This window comes from Neofelis nebulosa, chromosome 2 (assembly GCF_028018385.1).
Source record: "Neofelis nebulosa isolate mNeoNeb1 chromosome 2, mNeoNeb1.pri, whole genome shotgun sequence".
NCBI classification, from domain to species: Eukaryota; Metazoa; Chordata; class Mammalia; order Carnivora; family Felidae; genus Neofelis; species Neofelis nebulosa.
The window spans coordinates 88717757-88744656 of record NC_080783.1 but is presented as its reverse complement, the minus strand read 5'-3'; the positions used below and the strand labels follow the sequence as shown (position 1 = coordinate 88744656).

Sequence of the window (26900 nt, the reverse complement as noted above, 5' to 3'; positions counted from 1 at the left end):
AGCTACAGAAGATAGAGAAATCTTTCAATACATCTGGTTGGTACTTTTTACTATACAAAATCCCTATTACTAGGAAGGAATTGAAGAAAAAAGAGTGCACATTTCATATAAGACAAAAATTAATAGTAGAACCATGAAAAAATTGATCATAGTAAAATACAGAATAGAGGGAAGATATAGAGCCCCCTCACCATTGCAATCATTGTAGAAGACCAAGTCATGTTCAGTCCAGGTGACTTTAAATGGAGCCTAACTTTATGGTACACCCTAGGCTCTGAAAAGAAAATGACAAGGCAAATAGCAAGAAATTAATGTCCTGGATCCAATATACTTGTAAAGTAAAAATTTCTGCATGTCTCTACTGTGGATGACAAGTAGCATTTAGAAAGTGTCGTATCACACTTAAGAATATATTCACTATGTCTCTCATCCCCCACTCTTTCTAAGAAGATGGACTTCCTTCACTTCCACTTAAAAAAACCTTCCATCTTAATAATTCTAGTATTCTTAACATTTGAGTTTTCTGCGATATTCTCATGTATCTCCCCATTCTTAGAGATTTAATTATATCCAACCTCACCTTGATGGAAATTTCTTTAAATTATTTTTATACTGCAAATATTTCCATAATTATTATGGAGTGAGAAGAAAATATTTATTTTAAAAAATATTATTTTGTCTAAAGATACTTTAATCTCTTCTTTAAGAAATACTAATATGGATTCAGTCTCTTCCTAAATTTATCATTCTCGTCACTCTTCTTTCCCTCACTTACTCTATTGTCTGCATTTAAACTCTTTTTTTGTGTTTTCACACATTGAAATTATTCTTTGTTTTCCCATTGTCTCCCTTCATTCTTATCAGTTTCAAAGTAAACTTCAGGAGACAGAGAGAGAGAGAGAGAGAGAGAGAGAGAGAGAGAGAAAAGAAGAAGAAGAAGAAGAAGAAGAAGAAGAAGAAGAAGAAGAAGAAGAAGAAGAAATCTCAAAGATTACACAGACTTCTTCAGAACAAAACTTTAGTTTACAGGATACATGGGTCGTAGTTCATCCTTTCTTGAGGGGAGGAAGATTAAAATTTTGACATGCACATGATTGCCACTTTTAGAGGGTTTTATGGACATATACATTTAGATGATTATAACAGCATGAACTTTAATTATTTGGAAATATGTTTCACCTTCTTATCTGACCCAGGAATTTTTTAAAAGAGACTAGTTTTAGGTCTCTCAATCCCCTTTATTTGCAGAAAATTTGACAATTTAAAATACACTTCCTTTTAAGTCTTAATCCCTATCAAGCAACACTTTGATATGATATGACATTGTAATATGACACATTGGTTGATCCTAAGTGAATATGATTTATCCTTCACGTTTTGCTGTTAAGAGTTACAAAGATGTTTCCCTTTTTAGATGTGATGAAATCTAACAAGAACTGACATGTACATTATCTTAACTCTGTATCAAAATCAATATAAACCAAGAAAATAAACAATGTAGAATTAGCAGGAAAAGTGGATGTATGTAGATTGAACACAAGCATATAAGTTAAAGTATTCTGTTTAAAAAAATGTTTGAGTTTATACTGATAAACTTACAAACCAAAGAGCAACACAGGCAGAAGGTAATCCAAGTATTTCTATCTAATTCATACAGTTTAAAAGTCACCCATTACCCAATACATATTTGGAGAACCTGAAAGTAATTTCTCATTTTCAGGAACGAAGCAACTCCTGCACTACAAAACACACCTGTGTAATTCACATGCCTATTTTATTCCTCAAGGACAATTGACATAAGCCTGTGCAAAAAGCTACATCTCATTAACCTCTTTCTTGAGTTGATATTCCTATATTGTCTGTTTCAGCGTTTCACTGAGGAAAGTTTGCCATAATGCAGCAGCACCTTCTTTTTCAACTTTAAACAGGATTTCTCCCCCACCGCCCCTCCTTTTCCAAATGAGACACACCCTTTTTACTTTTGATAGAAAGCTCTGGCAATTTTAACTCCTTTCTAACAGTTTGGAAAGTTGTGTTAAATATATATGATAGTGGCAAAGTGTTGGTCTACAACTATTTTGACTTGTGCTATCTGATAACAGTACTTTTGATGTTGTCATGGTGATATACGACACTATTTTAGTTCTAGGAAAAAGGTAACAATCGTTTTCCATATGCCCTGTTTATGTCTTACATGTCCCTCTCCCTCATGGAACTAAATGTGCACCAAATTGTAATATTTTTAGTTATTTAGTTTTCTATCTCAGGAGAAAATCCAGGGTCTACAGCTTAACTTTTTATGATTTATACAATTCTCCTCAGGTATTCGTTCTAATCATTGCAGCAACAACTCTCTCCCTCATAAACACATCCCAAACCACTAAGGACTTAGCTCTAGATGAGGTCAAATTTGCAGAGATTGGGGACTCAATCAGAAAAAGCCCAATAGCAGGAGTCTGCAGTGCCATTATATTTTGCTAGCTCACAGGGCTGAAAAGCTTCATTCTGTTCATCTGCTCTGGTCCAACTTCAAAGATTCTTCCTAAGAAAGGTTGAGAGCTGATTGTTCCAGATCAAAGACATCATCATTTCAAGTTAGAGCTATGTGCTTCCATTTTATCAGTATAGGTTTCAACCATTCCACACCAACTTCAAGGTAAGTTAAGACAAGTTTAGAAGCTATATAGTTAGGTAGCAATGATATGTTTAAAAGATGATCATTCAGTGAATGTCAGATTTTCTAAAGGAACTTGTATCAGTCTCACTACTGGTAAAAGAAATGTGCTCAACATTATAATGACTATAACCTGGTTGCCAACAGCAGGCTGGGTAGAAACACTACAATTCATTCCCCTGTTCTTTCTTTTCCATAATGAAACAATAATTTTTAATCAGTTCATAATTCACTTCATATAAACACATCACTAAATCTCCCAATGCAACATTTTGTCTATTTACTTGACATTGGGATCCAGATATCCTTTCTATCTTTGTTACTTCTCTTTTTTTCTAATTAAACATTGACAACAAACCAAAATATTACATATGTGTGTGTATATATATATATATATATATATATATATATATATATATGAAAGATACTCCCGATTTTACTTTAGGGAGTTAACCATTCCAAGGCTAGCCACCCAAATATTCGTCTACCTTTTTTTTTTTTTTCATTTTTTTCACCCGTGCGACTGTTGTCAAAGATCATCTAACTTGCACAGGGATTCCTGGGTTTCCAGATCAAAAGTTTATACAATCTAGGCTTATTAACTAACATTCCCACCTCCTCTCTCCTCTTCTCCTTACATTCCCATTTCAACTTCCACCACTCATCAGCTATTTGGGGAAGAAAAAAAAAACATAAAACAAACAAACAAACAAACAAAAATAAACAATGGCAAAATGCCAGTAGTGGGTAAGCGTCTCCTGGTACCATGAGCTGTGTCACAGACCTTCAGAATCAAAAAAAGTCAAGTTCAAGCAGGTACCTGCGCCCAGAAGCTCCCTGAAAGCCTAAGCCTCTCCGCTGAGACACTAATCTCTCCTGAGTCTGCCTCAGGAAGGGGCTATAGAAACGAAAGGGGCTCGAGCGGCCGCTTTCTCCCCTCCACACACCCTGGGGGCATCAGGTAGGGAAGTTAACCAGGAGCTAAGTTGAGGGAACACACACAACGCGGAGAATCCGGAACCTGCAAAAGCTCGCAGCTGTGAGAGTCAGTGCGCAGCAAGTCTTGGAAAAGAGAATTCCGATCCCAACATCTGCAGCGCTTGGGTTGCGCGGGCAGAAGCGCGCAGTCCAAGTCCAAACGCTCCCGGGGGGGGTACAAAATCAGGACCGGTAAATGGCCAAAGGAAAAAGCTGGGGGTGGGAGGAAGCCGAGGACTCTGGCACCTGGTTCGGAAATCCACCACTGCACCTCTCACCCCCACGAGGCCAGCGATACAGTGGCCAACCAGTCCTGGGGAGCGGGGCCACAAGGACTTAAGTTTCACACTCACTTATCTACAAGCATCGCCCAGCAGGAAAGCCCGAGGAAGAAAGGGGAAACCAGGAGGGAGCTATTTCCTTACCTCGGTCGGCTCCCACGGTCAGCACCTTATCGATAGGAAATAATCCCGAGAGAGTGAGTAAGGCGAGGAGAAACTCGGACATTGTGGTCGCCCGGTAAGGAAGCCTGAGCTGGAGACTGCTCCGCGGCGCCCTCGGCCCGGCGGCGGCGGCAGCTCGGAGCCCCGAATCGAGCAGCGTCATTTACAAATGTCACTGGAAATTCTTCAGCTCAATGAGCCCAGCCAGTCCGCCTTCTCCTGCCTGGAGCAGGATGTGGAAGGTGTACGGATGCGCGCGTGTGGGAGGGAGAGAGTGTGTGTGAGAGCTAGCGAGCCGCTCGTGTGTCTTGACTTTTCAATGCAGGGTACGTCTGATCTTACATCACGCAAAGAGGGGCAGTGAGAGATGCCAGCGGATGGGAATTCACTGATTAATCACCGAATCCACCACACACCCCTCCGTCGTCCACATAAATCACATCTATTACTTAGTGAGAGGCATTTAACACAACAGGAAAATACCACCGCGAACTGAGAGCACCACAAATCACAATTATTTCGGTCTCCTTGAAGGGAAAGTAACTCCAAAGCTGGTTCTGTAGGGATTTGGGTCTTTAGAGAAGGGGGAGACTTCTGCATTGGGCTGAGCCACCCAGGCCCGCCTAGGAAGCTCCGCATTTAACAGCCACCTCGGAATTATCAGCTACAGCGCTGGGATGCTTCTCTCGGCAAAGCGGATTTGATCCCTTCTCTCCCTGGAAGCTTCCTTACCGGGAAGGAAGGACAAGCCAAGTCATTGAGCTTCTCTTAGGGAAATGGTTTCCTCTGCTCCACACACAAATGCGATGTTTTCTGAATTGCGCTTTTAACTTTTATGCTGAGTAGCATCTTGGGGCAAAGATGCAAAATTTAGTGACTCAGCAGAAACAACAACAGCAACAAAAACCCCCAAACAACCCCCAAAGTCATTACCCCTTGCAAAAGAAGGGAAAATGAATGGAAAGAGGTCCCTAAGCAGGGAATCATAGAGCAAAGGATTGGCAGTTTGTTTTGCAGTCTATTTCCCTCTTTAAAAATGTTCCTCGAACCATTTTAAACATGTTTTGAAGATTTTTAAATTGTTTCTGTTGTGTTTTTTTTTTCTTTCTCCACATGGTGCAGTTATAAAACTTTACCAAACCATCCAAGGCATGAACATGAATCAGTGGAATTAAAAAAAAAAAAAAAAAGTTGTTTTAATGACCACTTGAGGTTTTTAATATAATCATCCCCAAACCTACAATTTTAGTTAAACATTTAGAGATGGCTAAGGAGTTAAAACTCAGAAATATTAATAGTTGAAGGCTTATTTTTCCTTGTAACATCTATAATTCTTGACTAAGCACTAAGGTTGAAAAACATGTATTCTAAATATGCATTAATATTTGATATTTTAAAACTTCAAATGGATGTAAGGCAAACTATAAGAAAAAAACAAAACTAAGGAACAGGATGATTGAGAAACAAATGGAAGATACCTTAAGCACTTTGTGCAGTTTACTGGTTGACCCAATATAGACGAATGCTAGCACTATGAGCTAGCTGTTTCTGAGAGCAAAATACCCAGAAACATATTTGGCTGTTCCTTAGAAGTCATTAAAATTAGACTGGATCAAAGAACACAGAGGTGACTCTACGGGAAATTACCAAGAACCTGTGAAATTTGCCTTTTTATACTTACTCTGTGATTGTAAAATATGTCCTTTATGTCATTTTTGCCACATTGTAAATTTTAAAGTTGACTTTCCCTTGTATATCAAACCATTTAGTGTCTAAAAAGATGACTCCTTCCATCTTTAAAAGTGTATGTTTTCTTCTCTTCTAAAGTTGTTACATATGTGATTTCACCTATTATTTTTACTGTTTCACAGTAAGATTTAGCATATAGGAAATATAAAAAGGTATTTTTCCTACTTTATACTAAAAATTCACAAACTTTGGACTTAATGGCGGAATTCAAAGAACATGGGGCTGGGGAGGGGAGGAAGGGTAAATTTAGAATGATACTCAAAGTAACGAATATTTCTTTCTCAAGTGTCCACAAAACTGTGTGTTCTGTAAAATATTTATTCTTTCACTGGGACAAAGTAAGTAGGTGTCTTTCTGACATGATCCCATTCAGTCAACTAGGAGGTCAGCTATTAGGAAATCTATATCCACTTAAAGTCTTGGCAATAAAATGAAGAGTGCTAACAAACCATGCTAAGGACATCCAGATTCTGCTTCTTCTCTATCACTATCACCAATTGCCTCCCATCTCAAAATTGCAAGGTAGAAGAAAGCAGCCAGGAACAGAACAGCCAAAGACTTACCATGTACTCAAGTTCGATGACTGAAAATCAGTGACTCATTTGCTTCTGCAATGTATGTACCAGCTCTGGATTCCACTGTCAACTCTTAAAAGGGAAAAGTTATGAAAGATAATCAGAGAAGTGAATACCCAGCAGATTTTGTATTCTAATGTATATTCTAAATATGCTGCATTCTAAATATGTAGTGCCTCCTAATAATAAAACTACTAAGTAAATTAGGCAGAGTAAAAACCATATGATCTCTTTTACATCATCTGCTTTACTTTTTAACTGCCCTGAATAGAAGAAAATCAAGGATGCATTGTCCACATATTGCGATCAGAATAATACAGCAAACAATTTTTTTTTATTTTTAGTGATCACAAATCAAATTGCCATATGTGAATGATACAGATTCAAAATTGTGGTGTAAATTAGGGGTACTAATTGTGGAAGTTTAATTAGTAAGTAATAGGTTAGCGTGCACACCAATGAAAGGTGATTACTTGTGTTTAGTATCAATTTATCTATAAAATAAAATTGGGGACTTATTTTAGGAACGTGAATAGATGTTACTAACAAAGACCTAAATGGTATAAAAACTTCAGAGGAATTGAGTAGAAGAATGGATGCTTAGGAATGTTTCAGTGGTCAAGTGGACATAGCACATACATTTGGATGCATGTCAAGCATATTTTTAAAAACAAAATTATAATAAGGACATGGATTCATACCACAAAGCCATAATAATACATAATAAACATATTCAATAATTAAAATAGACACATATTTATCATTTATTAATAGACACATGGTCTAAAGCTGAAATAAGGCCAATGCCAAAATAAAATTAATAAAATTTTCTCACATCAAATCACTTACATATTGTAGCTCTTCATTGAAAATGACCAATTCATCAAAAGAGATAGTTTTTATCAGAATCTAACGAGGCTTATAAAAAGTATAGACCAAATAGGAATTTTAAAATTAAATAATTCATGTCCAGGTTTTGAATGACCATCACGTTATAATGGACTATAAATAAAAGGGAAGTGTAAGTGTAATTTTCTATGAAATACTTTATTCCCCATCATATATACTTTAGCGAGAAAGGGAATTAATAAATTATATTACTAGTGAAGAAAGAAAGGCAAGAGTTACTCTTCAAATTCTGTTTGTTTCTATGGCCCATTATAATTTCTTCATTCTAATCAGAGTGATTAACACTGACAACCTAAATAAATTAATTCATCAAACTATAGAATGTTATGAAATCTTTCATTGAGATAAATTAAACAAAGTAGAACCAATCATTCTTACTTTCTGGTCTAAAACAACACACGAATATTAATTATCAGTCAGTGGTAATCTTATACTTCTCAATTAGAGCCATGCTTTGCATACATGTAATCAAACATCAGATTTCATGTCTGCTAATTTGATTATTTTCTTTTGCTACTGGGTGTTGTTGTTGTTGTTTTTGTTGTTGTTTTTACCATAGATGGTAATAAGTCATACACTACATGCCTGAAAGTCATGTTAGGGGAGGATGTGTGTCTAAACAAACCAAGCCCGACAGTGCATCTCATGAAGTGATGTGTGTAGAGTTGGCCTGAGAGCCAGGTTGCTAGGATTTTCTGCAGCTATCATTCCAAGGGCTTACTTGGACTGCTTACGCTGCCTTTCCCCACAGAAAAGTTGCCAGGCAGCTACAGAGATGAGAAGGAAAAGAAGGCAGGGGGGTTGGGGTATACTGAACTGAGAATTGTTAAAGAAACATTATTAGTGTTTATAATTGAAAGAGAGTTACTTTGGACAAAACCGCTAAGAAAAAAGAACTTCAGATTCATTTTATTTCTCAAACTGTTAGCATTTCAATGCACATTTTTAACAGCTTTCCTTCAAAAGTGTGATAGCTATACATGTTTGATAGCATGCTGTTTCAACTGGGACATGGGGATTCAGTCAAGATAAATAAGATTTTGGTGGAACTTTAATTCCTACTATTTGAGAAGTATTAAGAAGTATGTACACCTGAGGGGAAAAAGAAACATAATGCAATTACCCAATTAAAGCTGGAAAATAAAAATATTTCCAGGCAAATTAAATTTTTCTCTGTGCATGAACCTCATCTTATCTTTACTGTCATTATCTATAAATACATTAAAATATACATGTCGCAGTGAAAAGACAAATGATAGTCAATTATAAGTTTCAAAGGATAAATAATAAAAGCCTTTAATAATGATTTGATTGTTTTACATTTATATCAGACTCTTGTTTGATAAACTTTTGACAGTAGGAAGGAAATGAAGGAGTTTTTACTTAGACAACCTTATTAGGCAACAATTAACTTCAATAATAATAACAATAATAATAATAATATAGACTCAAGAGATAAATCCTGTTTTGCTTTTTAGATATGTCTTTAGAAGACACAATCAGTAATAATACAATCCATTTGTGTCTGGAGCAGGGGAATACAGAAATGCCAAAAGTTCATCAAACCCTTATCACTCTGTGCGGAAACAGCCCTGAGTTTCAGGTCAGTTGCTGCTTATAAGACTTGTTGCTTTCAGTGCTTTTTGACCAGACATACCTTTGGTCAGGTTGACCTCCACATACCCATCTCCAGCTGCTAAAATAGAATTAATGTTTCATGCTGGGAGTTGGTTGTCAGTGGTCCATGGTCAGGATACAGTTTGTTTGAATAAGCCTTGAGGTCTTTTTCTATCTGAAAATTATTGATCTCTGTCCTTTCATTTATCTTTCTGCTTCTTAATTTTAATTAGAAACTCCTAGATTGTTGCAGCTGGAGGGAACATTCAAATCATTTCTTCCAATTTGCTACGTTTTATAGATGAAAAAGTTAAGGACAGGAAAGGTGATTACTCTTATGTTCACATCTTATTAATATCAGAAACAGCTTTTGAATAGTTTCCTGAGTCTGTCCTATTATGTACTGAGCTTTGTTGATATTTCTTTAGACTCTTCCTAGCTCAGAGGAGTGGTAGCCCAGGGAGTTTGAATTCGTTTATTCACTTAATAGCTACATAGTATGTAACAGTCACTCTACTCAGCACCATGCAAATAACTCTATAGAAAAAAGATGCGGTCCTTGCACTAGCAGAACTTACAGTAAAAATCAAACATTATTTTTCTGCTAATGACTGACTTTCCAGGATCTTGTGGGAACTATGTTGCCATGAACCATGAACCACAGGTATGACACATTAAGGCCACTCCTGGGATCACCCACTAAAATCAGGGCTGTAATTTCTGAGTAAACATCTTTACGAATAAAGTTTTATGGAGAAACTGGAGACTTCTGCTAGAATTGGACTCTGAATAAGAAATCACAAAACATATATTCAAATATATTGAGTTTTGTTACCAGCATTTAGTCAATCAGCATATCATATCTCCGTTGATCTAGAACTCAGTAGCAAATTCAGAAATGTTCAGAATTCAAAACATTTAGAAATATTATCAGTGATAATACAGATTTATCAAAGCTGGTGGCTTCTGCGCATTGTGGATTCAATAGGATCAGAGGACAAAGAGGAATGGAGAAAGTCTCGTTCAACTTTTATTCATTTGTTTATTTTTATTATAGCTATTAATTGGGACCCTTTTAAGCATTTCTTAATATTGAATAATTTCCTACTTTGTATCCAAATGACATTTTTCTTGTTTTTTTAATACACAGTCTTTAGCATTTCACAATTTCTAACCCCCTAACAATATAGTCATTTTGCATGGGTTTTCCCTCACAATAGGTACCCAGAGATAATTTGTTTTACTGCTGACTAATGACTTTTTACTTTTTCCCTTGACATTATTTACTCTTTCCTATATCTGTTGTTCCTTGTTCCATCTGTCATGGAACACATTTCTATATCTGAACTACACAGGATAATGCAATGACAAGGGTAGAGATTAAGTACAGGCAATTGACAGAGAACTGAGAAGATGAGATACCAAAATTATATTAATTGTACCATATGTATACTTTAATAAAATGAATTGCTGTTAAAATGTAACAAGTACTATGGAGTGACAGTATCTTTGGCCAAGTTTATGGAGTTTTTTGTTTGTTTGTGTGGTATTTATTTAGGCGGGGCATTGTTTTGCTTTGCCTTGTTGAGTATTATAAGAAGAGTGTTTTTTTTTTTCTATTCCTTTATGAGAAATCTATTCCTTTTCTATTCCTTATATAGTAAATTTAAAAATAAAACAAGCAATAAACAGAAGCAAAAAAAATGAAACAGAAAGAAAGAATAGAAAAATAAACCTTTCTTCTTAGTGTACCTTGCTTAATTCCCACTGGAAATGGCGCTTCAGAGTCTGTCAACAGCTACATTTCGTACCTGTCACGGAGTAAGTACCAAATAGGTATGTGGTAAATAGAATACACTTCGTATCGAGTTTTTGTCTTTTCGGTTTCAAACTTTGCTTTAAAGAATACTTATAAAATTAACTTTTCCGAAACATTATTTATTTGTTCTAAGTAGTAAATTTTATTTCTTTCATATAGGGAAAGTCTCCTGCCCTCTAAAAGTGTTTTTCCTATCATAAAAATTATACGTTTAATCACAACAAAAACTCAAATGCAAAAAGGAGCTCTGTAGTCCAGAACACAATGCCCTAGTATTATGTCAAGCCTCTGTTTCTGGGAAGAAAAATAGTGACATTTGGACCTAGATATATTTATCAAGATTTGTGAAAATGTGTGATATTATGCCTGAATACCGGCAAAGTTAAATTATAGTTGAAAGACCATTAAATGCTTTTATGATGTCCCATTGCTACATTCTGCATTTTAAATAGACTTTACCAAAAGTTATCATTCACATCACACGGAAAACTATACTACATAACAACAACAAAAAGTATTAAGTTCACAAGTACACAACAGGAAATACAGAAGAGAATTAATAGCAATGTTTAGACATAGTATGACCAAGAATATTTTTGGTTATTCAGTCTTTGCTTGTGATTAAATGCATGTATTTATTTTTTAAAAAGCATGAATTTTATATTTTAGGTGGATATCAATCCTAATTTATTACAATTTAACCTCCTGCATTTTCTTGCCAAGAGAAAGTGAATGACAACAACAAGAAATAGTTTCTGTGCTCTTTAAAACGCTTTACCTGAAAACTATATTATAATTATTTGAAAAAAAACACTATAAATATAGATAGATAGATAGATAGATAGATAGATATAGATAGGTATCTCCAGAAATTGACCTATATTCAGAGAATATAGGAGATGAGTCAAAGGATTGTTGTTATCAGTCTTTACTATTTATCCAAAACTAAGGAGGTTAATCAGTTTGGACATTTCTAGGAAGGTACATCTAACTGCTGTAAAAATAGCTTGGAAAAGGTAGCATACTCTATTTTTCATGTATAATAAAATGTATTAAAGGACAAATAATTACCATGCCTGAAATTTGGCTGGGGAGTTTCTAGAACCGAACATGGTCCAAGCTGTAGGTTGCAAGTGAAAGCAAATTATAGCTTCAAGTATATTATAGAGGCAACTGCCAGTCTGGTTTTGCAGGTATGAAGCTGGTTCTCTCTGCCCTTTCCTCTTCCACACTCTTCAGATTTATGGTAGTCACAGTTTTCAAACCAAAATTAGAACGCATGACTTAATATAATTGTTGAGCAATAGGACAGAATGTTTGTACCCAAGATTGTTCCAGAAAATCCCTTCTTTGGCCATAATAACTTTATTAAACCCAAGAGATCTTAGTTACAAATTGTCTTTTCTTATTGAGAAGTTTCACACGTTCAAAGTACATGAAGAACTTGAGATTATTCTAAATCATTGAAAGGATTACTGGCATGTAATCTAATTTCGTGAAAATTTATATTTAGGTAGCTTTATTCACGTGGGAAAGCAGGGTTAATATTCTGCATTATGAGCAAATAGGCTGTTGGACTCAGTCATACTTTACATGCAGATATCTCAAGTTATAGACTTAACAAATGGTACTAGGCGTGATTTCATTATTTGCAACTGTTATAGTGGTGAACAAGATCATTAACGGAAGTGCTCAGCACTCATACATGCCCGTTTTAAAATCAAAAGCACACATTAATGTTGCTTGTGTGAAAATAACGGGAAGAAAACACACATTCTCTGAGTGATGTGCAACGTGAAGCACTTCAATGGAAAATTCAACGAGGAGATTAGTATTTAACATGCTTAATGGAATTCATGTCACTATTACTGAGAGCATCTAGAGGTTAATTTTTAACTTACCATGATACTAACCATATTAAAATAAAAAGCAACTTCTTTTTATCTACGGTTTCAAAATCTAAATGAAACATTTTCCCCCATTAAAGAAAATACATTTCATTTCAGTTAGGTGGTATCAGGTTTTCATTCAGGTTTTGGTTAAAATAAAGTCTTAGCTACCAAAATGCAGTTCAGTGGAAACAGCATCTGGCACACTGGCTACAGAAGTGGATTTTAGTTTTGCTCTTATTTTCCCCTACCCCCATCCCCAAGAAAACATCACCATCATCTGTTCTAACTTCTCTGTTCAAGTGGTAGACTAACTCCTCCTTAGGAATATTATTTCAAAAGTAACTCAAATAGTTTCTCATATTATTCTGCTTTAAAACCTAGAGAGAATGAGGCACGTGACTCTGCTTTTACTGTTTTCTACAACTAAATGTCTACATAAAAGAATGACAATTATCTCTGGCATTGAACCCTAATGTAGAAAAAACCTTGTTTAGAATTTTGAAAATGCAAACCAACTCAGCTGTCTACAGTATCATACTTTTGTGCTTTTAGAATAAGGTTCAGAATGCCATTTAATCACACCTTTTTAATATCCCTTTGTCTTTCTTTGGGGAATAGAAGAAGCGTGACAAAGAGTACTTTCGTTTATTTTACTCAGTTTTGTTCTTTATATAAAAGGTAATATGAAAATGTGCCCAAGGGCTTACCCCTTTCCATCTAAACAAAATCTGACTAGAAAAGGCAGATTCTTCAGTTTATGGTACTTGAGTGCCCCCTATAGGATACTTTTTATATTTTTGTTCGTATAAACATTTAAAAAATGTTACTACATAGAATTTTATTTGAAATAAAACTAAAATAATAAAAATATGCATCTTTAAAATAAATAGTCTATGATATATTCTTCATCTACCGTATTTTCCTATCTAAAAATCCGAAGCAAACTACCACTGTAAACAGTTGTTTCTCTGCTTTTGCTAAAAATGTTGCCTACTTTTAAAGTTCTAATTTGCCTACTTTTCTATTGCACATTTGCATTTACAGTATCTATTACTGTATCTCAAAACATGCATTAAAATTTGAGTTTATTGTATGTAAGTTTTTTTGCTTAAAATTTAAAAAGAATACTCAATTAGCTATATGTTTTAGAAAATAAAATAGGATATCCTTGTGTGTGAGGAGGTCGGATTGTTAATCTGGATGGGAAGAGAATCTTTGAACTCCTTAAATTAACATCTGTGAACAATATTGGAATAGAAATAAAGAAAGCATATACTGAACATATTCCTACAAGTTTGATGCCAAGTGCGTGGTACCTGGGATTTCTTGGGTGTTATAAGCCTTTTCTTATTTGTACCATATCTGAGGTTTGTAAAGTGTGGACAGGAAAAAAAAAGGACATATATTCTAACCACATCCAACTATGTCACATTCACTTTGCCTTTATCTAGTTAAAAAAATATACGTATCAAGGCTGAAACTTAGTTGTGTTTGGTGTAGCCCACTTAAGTTGATAGGACTTTAATTAGATCTTTTTAAAAATAGACTACTGAGTTTATATTCTATGTAATGTAGATCCAAAAAATGTTATTAATGTCTTTGGTTTAGGAAACACACACACACACACACACACACACACACACACACACACACACACGCACACAAACAGGCTTGTGCTCCTGGCTAAAACCTTTTTGATTTCTATTACTTTATTTCTGAATAAGCAGATGCAGCCAGTGGTAAAGAAGCAATGATATAAATAGTCAATAAAAAGGTCTTAATTCCCTTTCTTGCCTCACACCCTTCTGGTCTCTAATTTTTTATTGTGTGCTTGTTATTTGAAAGGCATGATGCTTGGTGCTGGGATTACTCCAGTGGAAAGTGATGGTCCTGTTATCTAGAACTATATGTCTAACGAGAAAACGGGTCTGAAGAGACTATTAAAAAGTACCCTGTGAAGTGTTATAAAGGAAAGTATGTATAATGCACAGTGGAGGCTTTGATAAACATACCATTCAGTCTCTGTGGAACAAAAAAGATTCACCAAGTAGGAGATACTACAGATGACTCTTCAATATTTTGCTAGGATAAAATTGAGGGACAACCATTCTAGCAAAGGGAATGTGTTATAGCACATATTTCTTGATAATAAACTTAGAGATAATTATCCAGAATCTAGAAAGATCGTAAGTTATCAGATAATGTAGCATTTTATAAGTCATATTAAATAATTTGTACTTTAGCCTGAAGTCAATTAAAATATATTATTTGAACATATCAATAACTATCCAGGAAAATATAAACCCATACAAGGTAATTATACTACCTTGGAACCTATTCTATTCACATTTCTACATAAACCTGCTGGGATCGTTCTCCATTCCTCATAGCAGAAGCAACCTAAATTCTAGGTTTCTATCCCAGGCTGTAAAAGTAACCCTTTACCTATTAAATAATAATTTAAAGAATCCTGGGCCAATTAATCCAATGACCCAGTACCATGGCTCCCTGGGCTGCTTACCCCAATTTATAGATTCTAAATTCTGCCACCTACAATCCAAATGACTTGGGCCAATTATTTAAAATTTTCAAGTCATAATGTCCAGCTCAGAAGACTAGAGATAATGCCAGGACCTCCAAGTATACCAATTACTGGATCATGCTGACATCTGCTGTCATTCTGCCAGGCCCTTCACTTGTATTTCACTCATGGGGATTTCCCAGGTAGCCTGTTGCAATGTGACTGATCTATTTAATGGCTAATCTATTTAACGATGCCACATGTTCTGGTCAGATCCACTGTCCATTAGCCACGTTTTACAAGACTCACTGGTGCCCCCAAAAGAGCAGATCAATGTACTTGGAGAGACAAGACACAGACACATTTCAAAAATATAACCAGATATGAGACACAGCATATGAGAATTAAAAAATTAGAAGTACAAAGTAAAAAGATAAGTACAATAGATTGGAGGTACTGAATGCTATTATAAAGAAAACTGTGAGAGTTAGAATTTCAATTAAACCTCAGAAATCTATCTGGTATTTACACTAATAGAGAGATTAAAGCTTCTTTCTGTTTAGAAAATGTAACATAAATATAAAAAATCATACTTAACCTATTATTTTAGGATAATGAAAATAGTCTGGTCACAGTATAGCAGAAATTTCTAAGAAATAGATGATACAGAATTTTAGAAAAGAAGAACAATTTTTTCCAATTTCTTATTCTAAACAACGGTAGGTAGCTGATAGATGCTATCTTATTTTTGGCATTTAAAAAGTGTTGACTTATTTTCAAATTTCACTAGTAAATATATATACATAATACAGATATATCTATATGTACAGAGATAAAACTTGCAAATTTCTAAGAAAACAGAAGAAAATTTGATCAATAACAAGTAAAATAAACAAAGGGGAGAGGGAAAGCAAACATATTTTTAAATAGATGATGATTGAAATAACTATGTACCTATTGCCACAATAAACATGAATTCATTAAACATTCCAATTAAAACACTTTGATTTTCAGATTGAATTTTTTTAAAATTCATTTATATATATATGTATATATATATATATGTGTGTGTGTGTGTGTATATATATATATATATATATATATATATATATATATATATATATATATTTAAAGTTTTATTTATTTATTTGAAAGGGGCAGAGAGAGAGGGAGAGAGAGAGAATCCCAAGCAGGCTCTGCCCTGTCAGCGCAGAGCTCAATGCAGGGCTAGAACTCATGGTACCATGAGATCACGACCCGAGCCAAAATTAGGAGTTGGACGCTTAACCAACAGAGCCCGCCAGGTGTCCCTATTTATTTATTTTTAGAGTGCAAGTGGGAAAAGGGCAGAGAGAAAGGCGGGAAGAGAGTGCAGAACCCGATGCTGGACTCAAACTCATGAACCGCAAGATTAGGACCTAAACCCAAGCTGGATGCTGAAATTACTGAGCCACCGAGGCGCTCCTCAGATTGAATTTTTAAATCCAATGGTATATTGTTTATTAAATATCTTCTAGGTAGCTAATAGTAAATAGTGTGCAAGGATCTGAGGATGCAATTGCTTAAGGCATTAATGGTTTTTCCTTAAAAAAAAAATCTTGGGGCAACTTGGTGGCTCAGTTGGGCCCACATCAGGCTCATTGCTGTCAGCCTGTCAGCTCAGAGACTGGAGCCTGCTTTGGATTCTGTCTCTCTCTCTTTCTCTCTCTCCCCGCCCCCACTCGTTCTCTGTCTGTATCTCTCAAAAATGAATAAACGTTAAAAAAATTAAAAAAGAAATCTTACAAGAAAAAAATAGGAGGTAAATACAAGCCTAAATAAATCAAGGGGAACAATATTGATACCATAAACAATTGAATTCTAAGGAACGAGCATAAATCAATAAAAGAGTGTATTTATATACTGATAAAAGTTAGATGAAATTAATCATTGCCCTATATATATATTTCACTATAGCTTAAAATGTAAGATTTGTGAAACAATAATCAAAATAGAAAATATTAAAATACTTTAATGACTTGGCGGCTTTGAAAGATAAATGAAGTCACACTTCTTTGCTCAAACTTGTGAAGGACGATACTAATCATTTTGATTTTGATGAATGGAAACTCATACTGTATCTGCAAGTAAAAATGTCATTCTCCCCAAATTACTCGAAAATATTATAGATTTCCAATTAAATTCCAAGATAATTTCTTCATTTTGAATATGACCAAATGATTTTAATATTACTTTCAAAAATAAGTGCATATAAATAGTTAAAACAATGTTTACTAACAAGAATAGAGGGAGAATGGTATTAGCACTAAAAAAAAAATCTTAAAGGAAAATACAAAGCTAGATAAATTAGAGTATGCTAAAAATGTAGAAATAAACAAAGACCAATTAAACAGAAGTGAAATTCCTAAAGTTGCTTCACATAGGAGAACATAACATAGCATACAGGTAGCTTCAATACAATGTGCAACAAATATCAAATAATTTTCTAACTATTGATAGGATTTTCACATAAATATCAACATATTCTCCAGTTTAAATGGTTACATATTAAAAAACTATTCAAAATTTTTTTCTGCATCAAAAAAACACAAGTCAACAAAGCCCACAGCATCAGGTACAAAAACCAACCACCTGAGGAACATGAATGGTTCAGTCTGTTGAGTGTCTGAGTCTTGATTTCAGATCAGGTCATGATCTCCCAGTTCCTGAGATTGAGCCCTCCATTAAGCTCTGCACTGACAGTGTGGAGCCTGCTTGGGATTCTCTGTCTCCTCCTCTCTCTGCCCTTTCCCCTCCTGGGTGTGTTCTCTCTATCTCTATCTCTCACTCAAAATAAATAAATAAACATTAAAAAAAAAAACACAATAGAAAAGATTTTGTAGAATGACTTGCAAAGAGATTCCAAAGCAGGATTTAGAAGTGTTTGTTTGTTTTAATATATTAAGGGAAGAAAGCAAATTAGACAATCATTGGGATCATATGTAGCCACTCCTCAAAAATTGCATTAAGGGGTGTAAAGAAGTTGGTATGAAGACTAAATTAATGTCTTTTGCTTAAGTCACTATTGTGATCTTAGGAATATTCCAAATGTTGCCTAAATATGCAACCTGTAGTTTCAATTAGCTACTCAGTTTATTTTTTTTTCAACGTTTTTTATTTATTTTTGGGACAGAGAGAGACAGAGCATGAACGGGGGAGGGGCAGAGAGAGAGGGAGACACAGAATCGGAAACAGGCTCCAGGCTCCGAGCCTCAGCCCAGAGCCTGACGCGGGGCTCGAACTCACGGACCGCGAGATCGTGACCTGGCTGAAGTCGGACGCTTAACCGACTGCGCCACCCAGGCGCCCCTAGCTACTCAGTTTAAAGACTGCCTGACTGTAGGCATTCTATCAACTTGAATAACCCAGAACTTTGAAATGACAGAGCTGGTAGCTTTTATTTTGAGTTTTAGAATTTAGTAAACAGAATCTGTAAATAATTGGAGGCAAAGGAAGTATATTTCTTTATGAGGAACAGCTACTACCTCTTAATGTACTACAGTATCTATAAGAATAAATACATATGAAATAGGGAATTTAATGTAATTCCTCCTTAAACTTTTGTTTTTTCTTCAAAGTCCTTTAAATTCATTCAGAATGAATGAATGAATGAATGAATGAACGAATGCCATGGAAAGTCTTTCAGGAGGTCTATCTCCCCCAGAAACATAACAGCAATGGTAAAAGTACATATTTGATAAATGATATCAAACTCTGGATGACAAAATCTTCCAGAATTGAGTTTTCAGATGAGATGGAAGAATTGTCAGGTAGCTGAATGCCTACAGTCAAAATAAACTATAAGAGGGATCTTTAGAACTGTGTGAGTAGACAGTAAATAATAAATCTATCTCACTATAGGAAGAACAAAGCCCTTGAGTAGAAGATACAAGGCAATAGTTATAGAATAATGAGATTCAATCTTGTTGTCTTGACCCTGAAATTTACCTGGAAAACACCACTGATGAAAGAGAGAACTAGGGTAGTAGCCAAGCAATTTGATTTTTAAGGATATATCCATTAGTATGACCTTAGACAAATAATTTAGAATCTTATCTTTAGTGTTCTTATCTGTGAATTGAGAATAAGAATGCCCATTTGAGTCATTAGTATAGTTACATGACATAATGAAAATAAAAATACTTAGTATAATTCTTGGCATATGGTTGAATTCTTAGGCCAGAAATAATTCTTGAATCTGAGGTCACTAGACACATCAAACAACTGTACTTCTTAAACTGAAAACACCAAAATAGGAGAGTCTGTTAGTCACAAATATAAAAAGATCATTGGAGCTCATAAAAGTCCATAAAGAAATAGATTATAGTTCTGTCACACATTAAAAACAAAGGACACCAATAAGTATCTAAATGGATCATGGTTTCTAAACATTGTTGCACATAGGATCATTGGAGAACTTTCAAAAACCATAGCTGCTGGTTCTCCAGGGTTTCTAAAACACTGTTCCAGGCTGAGGTGCTATCTGGATGATTCCAATATGTATGTTGGTAAAGAATATTGAATGAGAGTAGGAAGATACAAACTAAAATAAAATGAAAAAAGGAAGAGGCAGCAAAATATTCAGTTGAGAAAGACTTAGGATGTTGTGAGAATTATGAAATTTGAAAACTATGAAGAATTCATATATGTAACTACAACAATTTCTCTTTAGATAAAAATGTTATAAAGCAAAAGTGGGGGGGTAAGTGGGAGAGGAGAACATAATTGATAGTAAATATGACTTTATAAAGTGAATTGCCTCATGAAACTCATTGATCCTAATAATGAGTTTTAGGATCCTAATAATCCTAAAAAAGACATTCAACATAAACTTACATCTGCCAGATTAATATCAGACCATTATGTGTTTTAGGGAATTTGGGCACATGCAAAGAATTTTATTCAGCCCATCTTTCATTAATGCTCTAGAACAAATGAAGACTGGCGAGAGAGCCTAGATGGCTATCACTATTTTAATACGAGTTCAAGGAGGATGTTTGACAATGATTTCTGGTTCTGTAAACAACACCAGAAACTAATTTGGAGCATTCTTTACCTCACTACACTCTTGAAGAGATTATCCTCTGGTCTGAGGTTGCTACTACTTACAGAGCCTGAAGGTCAGGTGCCTCTACCTTTACGAATCCTAGTAAGCCAGAATTTTGTTTAAAAAGCTGGAGTTGTTTATTATTATTTTTTTTTTCAGTGCACTGAGTTACGTTGCTTGCTGCTGCTTTTTGTCAGCATGCTCACAGCTGTGCCACCTTATTTGAAGTTCTACTTCAGCATTCCCTTGACATGTTCAGTTTTGCACTTTTTGCTCACAGTTGATAACTCCTCAGTTTCACATACAAAAGCTGCTAAGGAAGCTCCTCAGCTACCATTTATCTCCTGCACATGTCCAGTCCAAGGAAATAACTAACGTATCATGTCAGTGGTAACAGACTGAGTAGTACCCAAGGTATTTCTGGAAAACCTAGCATCCGTGTCTCTGTCTTAGAGGAGGACTTTAGAGACACAAATCATTTTAGAACTCGAAGGGTCCCTTGGGACTTTCACTTGAAGGTCCTCATTTTACCAAGAAGGAATATAAATATCCAAGACCTAACAGGAATTTTCCAAGTTTACAAAGCTAGTTAGTAACAGAACTGGCACTAGTTTCCAGATGCTGTGCCAGCAGCAAACTCTAACATCATATACTGTTACACCACATTACTTCCCCACTAGCAAATGCATCAGAAGACACAATGAAAAAAAAGTTGTTCAAGTAAAACGTCCTTTCTTATTAAACACTAAAGCCTGTTAGGGAAGGCAATGTCCAAACCCCAGTATTCAATAATAGCTTGAAGTTTTCAAGAAAACTTCCTACACATAAGAATGTGTGGCAGATTGACTGACAGGGTTATTACAGAACTGAGACATCCCTAACAAGAACTAGATTTAAATAGAGTTTATGGCAATTATGATGTGTCGGTGGCTAATGAGGCATTCTCTGTTCTAAATCAATTCTAGGAGTCCTCAGTAACACTGATAAAGCTATATGTTCACACCAAAATCTGATATAACATATTCTATACTTGTAATGGTTATGCTGATAAAATATCTATTTTACCGTAGCTATAGATTTTTCAGTGAAATACCAATTTGGTTAAGCCTTGTGGGTTAATCTCTGGACCAATAGAGTAAATCAGTCTTATCTGATCTTCATCCTGTCCTATATGATTTTCTGGCCAAGGAAAGCCTTCAAAAATATTGACAATAGTCAGCATGGCTTCAAACAAAGATAGTGGCCGTGACACCAGTGTGATTCTAGCTGGCATAAAATTCTGATGTCAGTATAAGGGCATTTGTCCCTGCAGTGTCCACGTTATAGGTCTATATGATTTTCCAAAACCGCTCAAGATTTTACAACCTAATATTCAATTCTTAAGTCTTTTCAATCTGACTTATGTCCCTACCAAACCACCAAAATTATTCTCATTGAAGTCACCAATATCCTTCCAGTTTTCAAATCCCAACAGCACATTTTATTTAATCTCTATAATATTTCTGACCCTTTCGTCTTTAAAATTTTTTTCTTCTTTTATTTCTATAAAACTCTCTTACTCCATTATTTTCTTACTTCAATAATGGTTTCTTTCTTCTTCAATTCTCTTCCTTCTTTCACCATTTATGTACTGGTGCTCCCAGAAGGTCATGGTCAGACTTTTCCCCCATTTTTACTTTAATTATGACCCTAGCTTATTATTATCATTTCTACATCCATGAGATTGCATATTTCTGAAAATTTCCATATGGTCTGAATATAATCTAATTATCTATTATCTGTTTATCAATCTACCTTATATTTCTATCAACATCTTCAAAAGAGATTTTCCCTAAAGTGATCATTTGCACCTCCTATCCTATATTTCCTACACTCTCTATCACAGAGAATGCCATTTAGCAGTCCCCAAGTCAGAGATTTAGAAACCATCTTAGATCTCTCTCCATTCTTAACCACATATATTCAATGGATCAAATGGATAACAAGGTTTGTTAAATCTCTGTCATAAATACAATTTGTATAGACATCCTTTACACGTATACCCACTACTGCTACCTTATTTCAACTTCTCATCTTTGATCACCTAGTTCATAAAATAACCTTTTACCTATTTCCTTTTCCTTTTCCTTAAATTGGCCTTCTATATTACTGCCAGCATGATGTTTAATTTTTTCAGAAAAACTGAGTGAGATGCCTAAGCTCAAATCTCACACTCATTATTTACTCACTTTGTGCCCTAAAGAAGTAACTCACATCCTCCTCATCTCACTTTTCTCATCCGCAAATGGGAATAATAGTATCTATTGGAATTATTTATTAATATATTTCTTGACCTCTAGCTAGAAAGAAATTTGTGGTTCATCTCATTTACCTCATCAATCTATAGATAAGGAAAGAGCAAAATACATTTTGTTTTCCCAATATCACCTGATGATTTAATGTAAAAACAGAAATATACTGATGATTTCCTGGCTTTCATCCAGTGTTGCTTCAATGTACCAATTTATTTTTTATTATTTTTACATTTATTTATTTTCAGAGAGAGAGAGAGAGAGAGAGAAGAGGAGTGAGTGCCAGGGAGGAGTGAGGGGCAGAGAGAGAGAGGAAGAGAGAGAATCCCAAGAAGGCTCCACACTGTCAGCACTGAGCCTAATGCACTGAGTGGAAACCAAGAGTTGGAGGCTTAACCAACTGAGCTACTGTCATGTTCCTCAATGTACCAATTTAAAGGATATCATGTACATTGTATCATGCTATTAAAAATGTATCAAAGAGAAGATCCTCAACCCCAGATGAAACATTATAAGTACTAAAGATTGAACAATATATCTATAGAACAAGTTTTTGAATTAATCATGCTAAGCTGACAACTACATCCTAATCTATCACCTTTTGTCTTATTATCATGTTTAGCTTTTGCCCAATGGGCACCAAAATATTACATCTCTAAATTTAGGTCTATATCTACATCTATATTCTATATCTATATGTTTTTTGGCCCAGTGTACTGGGTAAAAACAAATACTGGACAAGGACCAGCCACTGGATGGTTTGGAATAAGATGTACTTTCTATGTTTCCAAGGCTAGAACAAGCAATGTCATTTGACACACACCATGTTCAGGGTTTATTATATTTTACATACTAGAGATAATCAACATATTGAAATCAACCTTCATTCAATTTACAAACAAACCAAACCCACCACCGGCAGGGAAAAAGAATCAGGAAAAATGCAGATACAATATGTAATTTTCACTGAATCTCTCTGCCTTCTTACATTTCTTCATGTTGAAACACCATCTCCTTCCAGTACACATGCACTTCTAACTTAGTATTACTTTAAGCCAAAACTGCTAACATATACTGTTTGTCTCATAGGCCTAAAGTGGAAATCTAGCTCCAAAGATCATCAAGGTTAGAAAGGTGTTAAAATCCCCCCTTCCTCCTTCTCACCATTGTCATTATCACCATCATGATCGTCATCATCAACTCTGTATGTGCCGACTTTTAAGTATTTTACCTGCATTTACATAAATAACCTTTTAATATAGGTGGTATGTAAATATCCATTTTAAAAATAAAGAAAAAAGAAACACTTGCATGTGGGCTTGCAGTTACTAAATGATGGAGCAATATTTCAAACCATTTGGAACTTTTTTTTGTTTTTGTTTTTAGAAAAAAATATCTTTTTATTCCTTATCAGGAATAATCCATTCATTGAATGCAGAGTGTATGTTGGGGAAGGGTACCAGATGGATGAGGGGAAACATGCAAGAGGCCAAGAAGGGGGACAGTCCCCCCACTTTCCACAAAATGTAAACAGCAACATGAACACAGAGAATCACAAATACGAGGCTCCTTCCTCATGTCTCCTATCCCACTCTTTCTGAACTAGTCCCACTGTGGTCCCTAGAGGTGCCAGGACCTGGATACCTCCTTTGATGACCATTCCAAACTCTTAACTACTCTGACTTACCTGCCTCTCTCTCTCCCTATCTCCATTCCCAAACATTAAATTATTTGCTTATTTTCAAGAAAATAACAGATAACTTTTAGAGGGAATTTATTTTAAGAAAATAAGTTTTAGGGGCGCCTGGGTGGCTCAGTCCGTTGAGCGTCCGACTTCAGCTCAGGTCATGATCTAGTTACACGTGAGTTCGAACCCTGCGTTGGGATCTGTGCTGATGGCTTGGAGCCTGGAGCCTGCTTCAGATTCTGTGTCTCCCTCTCTCTCTGCCCTTCCTCTGCTTGCACGCTCTCTCTCTCTCTCTCTCTCTCTCTCTCTCTCTCTCTCAAAAATAAGTAAACATTAAAAAAATTTAATTCTACATGCAGGAAGACACACAGTACAGATACAGTATAGAAGATGCACAGTATAAAATGAAAATGCAGAAAATAGATGGTTAAATAAAATATGGTACATTAATTTTATTAAATAGTCAGCACCTCAACCGTTGTGAAACTTTCTTAGTTTACATGATTACATGCCTGTAATACAATAAATGAAAAATGAAAAATACTTATGTCAGTACCTAAAATATAACTGTTGAGACTGTATTGGATATTTAGATAACAAATGAAGAGAAACATGGAATAATGGTATGCAGGGAACATATCCTGGCTGGGCTGCTCTTCCTTTCTGTTATTTCTGATATGGTTTTTGTAATACTTAAAAAAAAAATTAGGTGTTGACCTGATTGTTGAATTATAATAAGTGATAAACATATTTTAAAATATTTCCAAAGAAAAGTGACATTTACAAAGAAAACATTTTCTTAGAGGTACCAATTCTCTCATCTTTTCACAGAGATGAAGAAAATAGCTTTAAGCCTTATTTAGTACAAGGTTACCTGCTGTTTTGTTCTAGTTTCTTTGTTTTTAAACATTCTCTGTTCAGTGATTAAAATTCTTCACTGTACTTCAAAAAGGTGGTGCAATTCAACAGGAATTCAAAGTTTATAGTAGTATTGACGTCCTTGAGATAATATTTTACTCTTCTAATTTTCATAAATAAATCAAGATTATTGTTTAAAAAGTGTTTGTTTTCATTGTCAGTGGGCCCTTATTTTAAGAATGCATTTTCGAGCAAATCCATTAGCATGAACTCTTCATTTTTTTTCTGATGCCAGGCCCTGGCAATCATTAATCTTCTATTTTTATGGATTTAACTATTCTGGACTTCTTGTATAAGTAGAATTATACAATAGGTGGCCTTTTATGACTGGCTTTTTAACTGAGCATAATGTTTTCAAGGTTCATCCCTGTTCTATGCTCCTTTCCTTCTTATTGATGGATAATATTACACTGTATGGACAGACTACATTTTGTTTACCCATGCATCAACTGAAGGACATTTGGGTTGTTTCCACTTTTTGGCTATTATGCATAATGCTGCTATACACACATTCCTTAAAAGTATTCTTTTTTTCTTTTTGTGAACATATTCTTTTAACTCTCTGGAGACATACATAAGAGTGGAATAACTGGGTCATATGGCAATTCTATGTTTAACTTTTGTTGGAACAAATTGTTTTCCAAAGTGGCTGCACATTTTACAACCCACCAGCAATGTATGAAAGTCCCAATTTTTCCACATATTCATCAATTGTTTTTGTTCTTTTTAATTTTAGCTATCCTAATGGGTGTGAAGTGATATTTCATTATAGTTTTGATTTGCATTTCCCTAATGACTAATAATGTTGAACATATTTTCATATGCTTATTGGCCATTTATTTGTATATCTTCTTTGGATGAGTGTCCTATTCAAATTATTTTAACATTTTTACCTATATTGTCTTTTTATTGTAGAATTGTAAGATGATAGATAGATAGATAGATAGATAGATAGATAGATAGATAGATAGATGATGGATAGATAGATAGACATGACCCATATCTGTTAGGATAAACAAATATATGCTCCCACTTTTTGAACTGCCTTTTCACTTTCTTGGTTCTTTCTTTGAGGAACGTAAGTTTGTAATTTGGATGAAATCCTTTTTATCCTTTTTTCCCCCCTTTAGTTGTGCTTTTGCTGTCAAATACTAAAGTTTGTGGTCAGATTTAGTCAATTTGTTCCTCCATTTTTTTTTCCCAAGACTGTTTTAGCTATCTTGTGTCCCTTGTATTTCCATATGAATTTTAGGATCAGGTTGTCCATTTATGCAAGGAAAAACAGCTGGCTTTTTTATAGACAATGCATTAAATCTTTGTATTTTGGAGACAGTATTGGCATCTTAAAAATATTGTCTTCTGATCCATGAACATAGAATGTCTTTCCACCTATTTAAAGCTATTCTTTCATTTTTTTAACAATACTTTGTAGTTTTCGTATACAAATTATGTACTTGTTTTGTCAACTTTATTCCTAATTATTTTATTTTACTATTTTTGTTGTTCATTGCTAGTTTATAAAAATACCATTGATTTTTGTATAATGTCTTAAAGGCTGCACACTTTCTGAGCCAGTGTATTAGTTCTGATAGATTGGTGTCTGCATGTATTTTTTAAATGTTTATTTATTTTTGAGAGAGAGCAAGAGCAAGAGAGAGGCAGAGAATCCCAAGCAGGCCCTGCCCTGGCAGCTCAGAGCCCAATGCAGGGCCTAAGCACATAAACCATGAGATCGCGACCC

The 26900-nt window shown here is 34.9% G+C and overlaps 1 protein-coding gene across 4 annotated transcripts in view; it reads right to left on the bottom strand.

The window, feature by feature from the left end:
- Window positions 1-4936, bottom strand: part of LRP1B (LDL receptor related protein 1B) — a 1890044-nt gene extending 1885108 nt beyond the window's left edge. The window contains exon 1 of one of the 4 annotated variants that reach the window (XM_058715412.1): window positions 4078-4936. In XM_058715412.1, the coding sequence (XP_058571395.1) occupies window positions 4078-4258 (181 nt within the window). In that variant the 5' untranslated portion in view covers window positions 4259-4936. The remainder of the gene's footprint in view (window positions 1-4077) is intronic. The other 3 variants (XM_058715410.1, XM_058715409.1, XM_058715411.1) reach the window with 3 other exon arrangements.
- Window positions 4937-26900: the final 21964 nt, after the last annotated feature.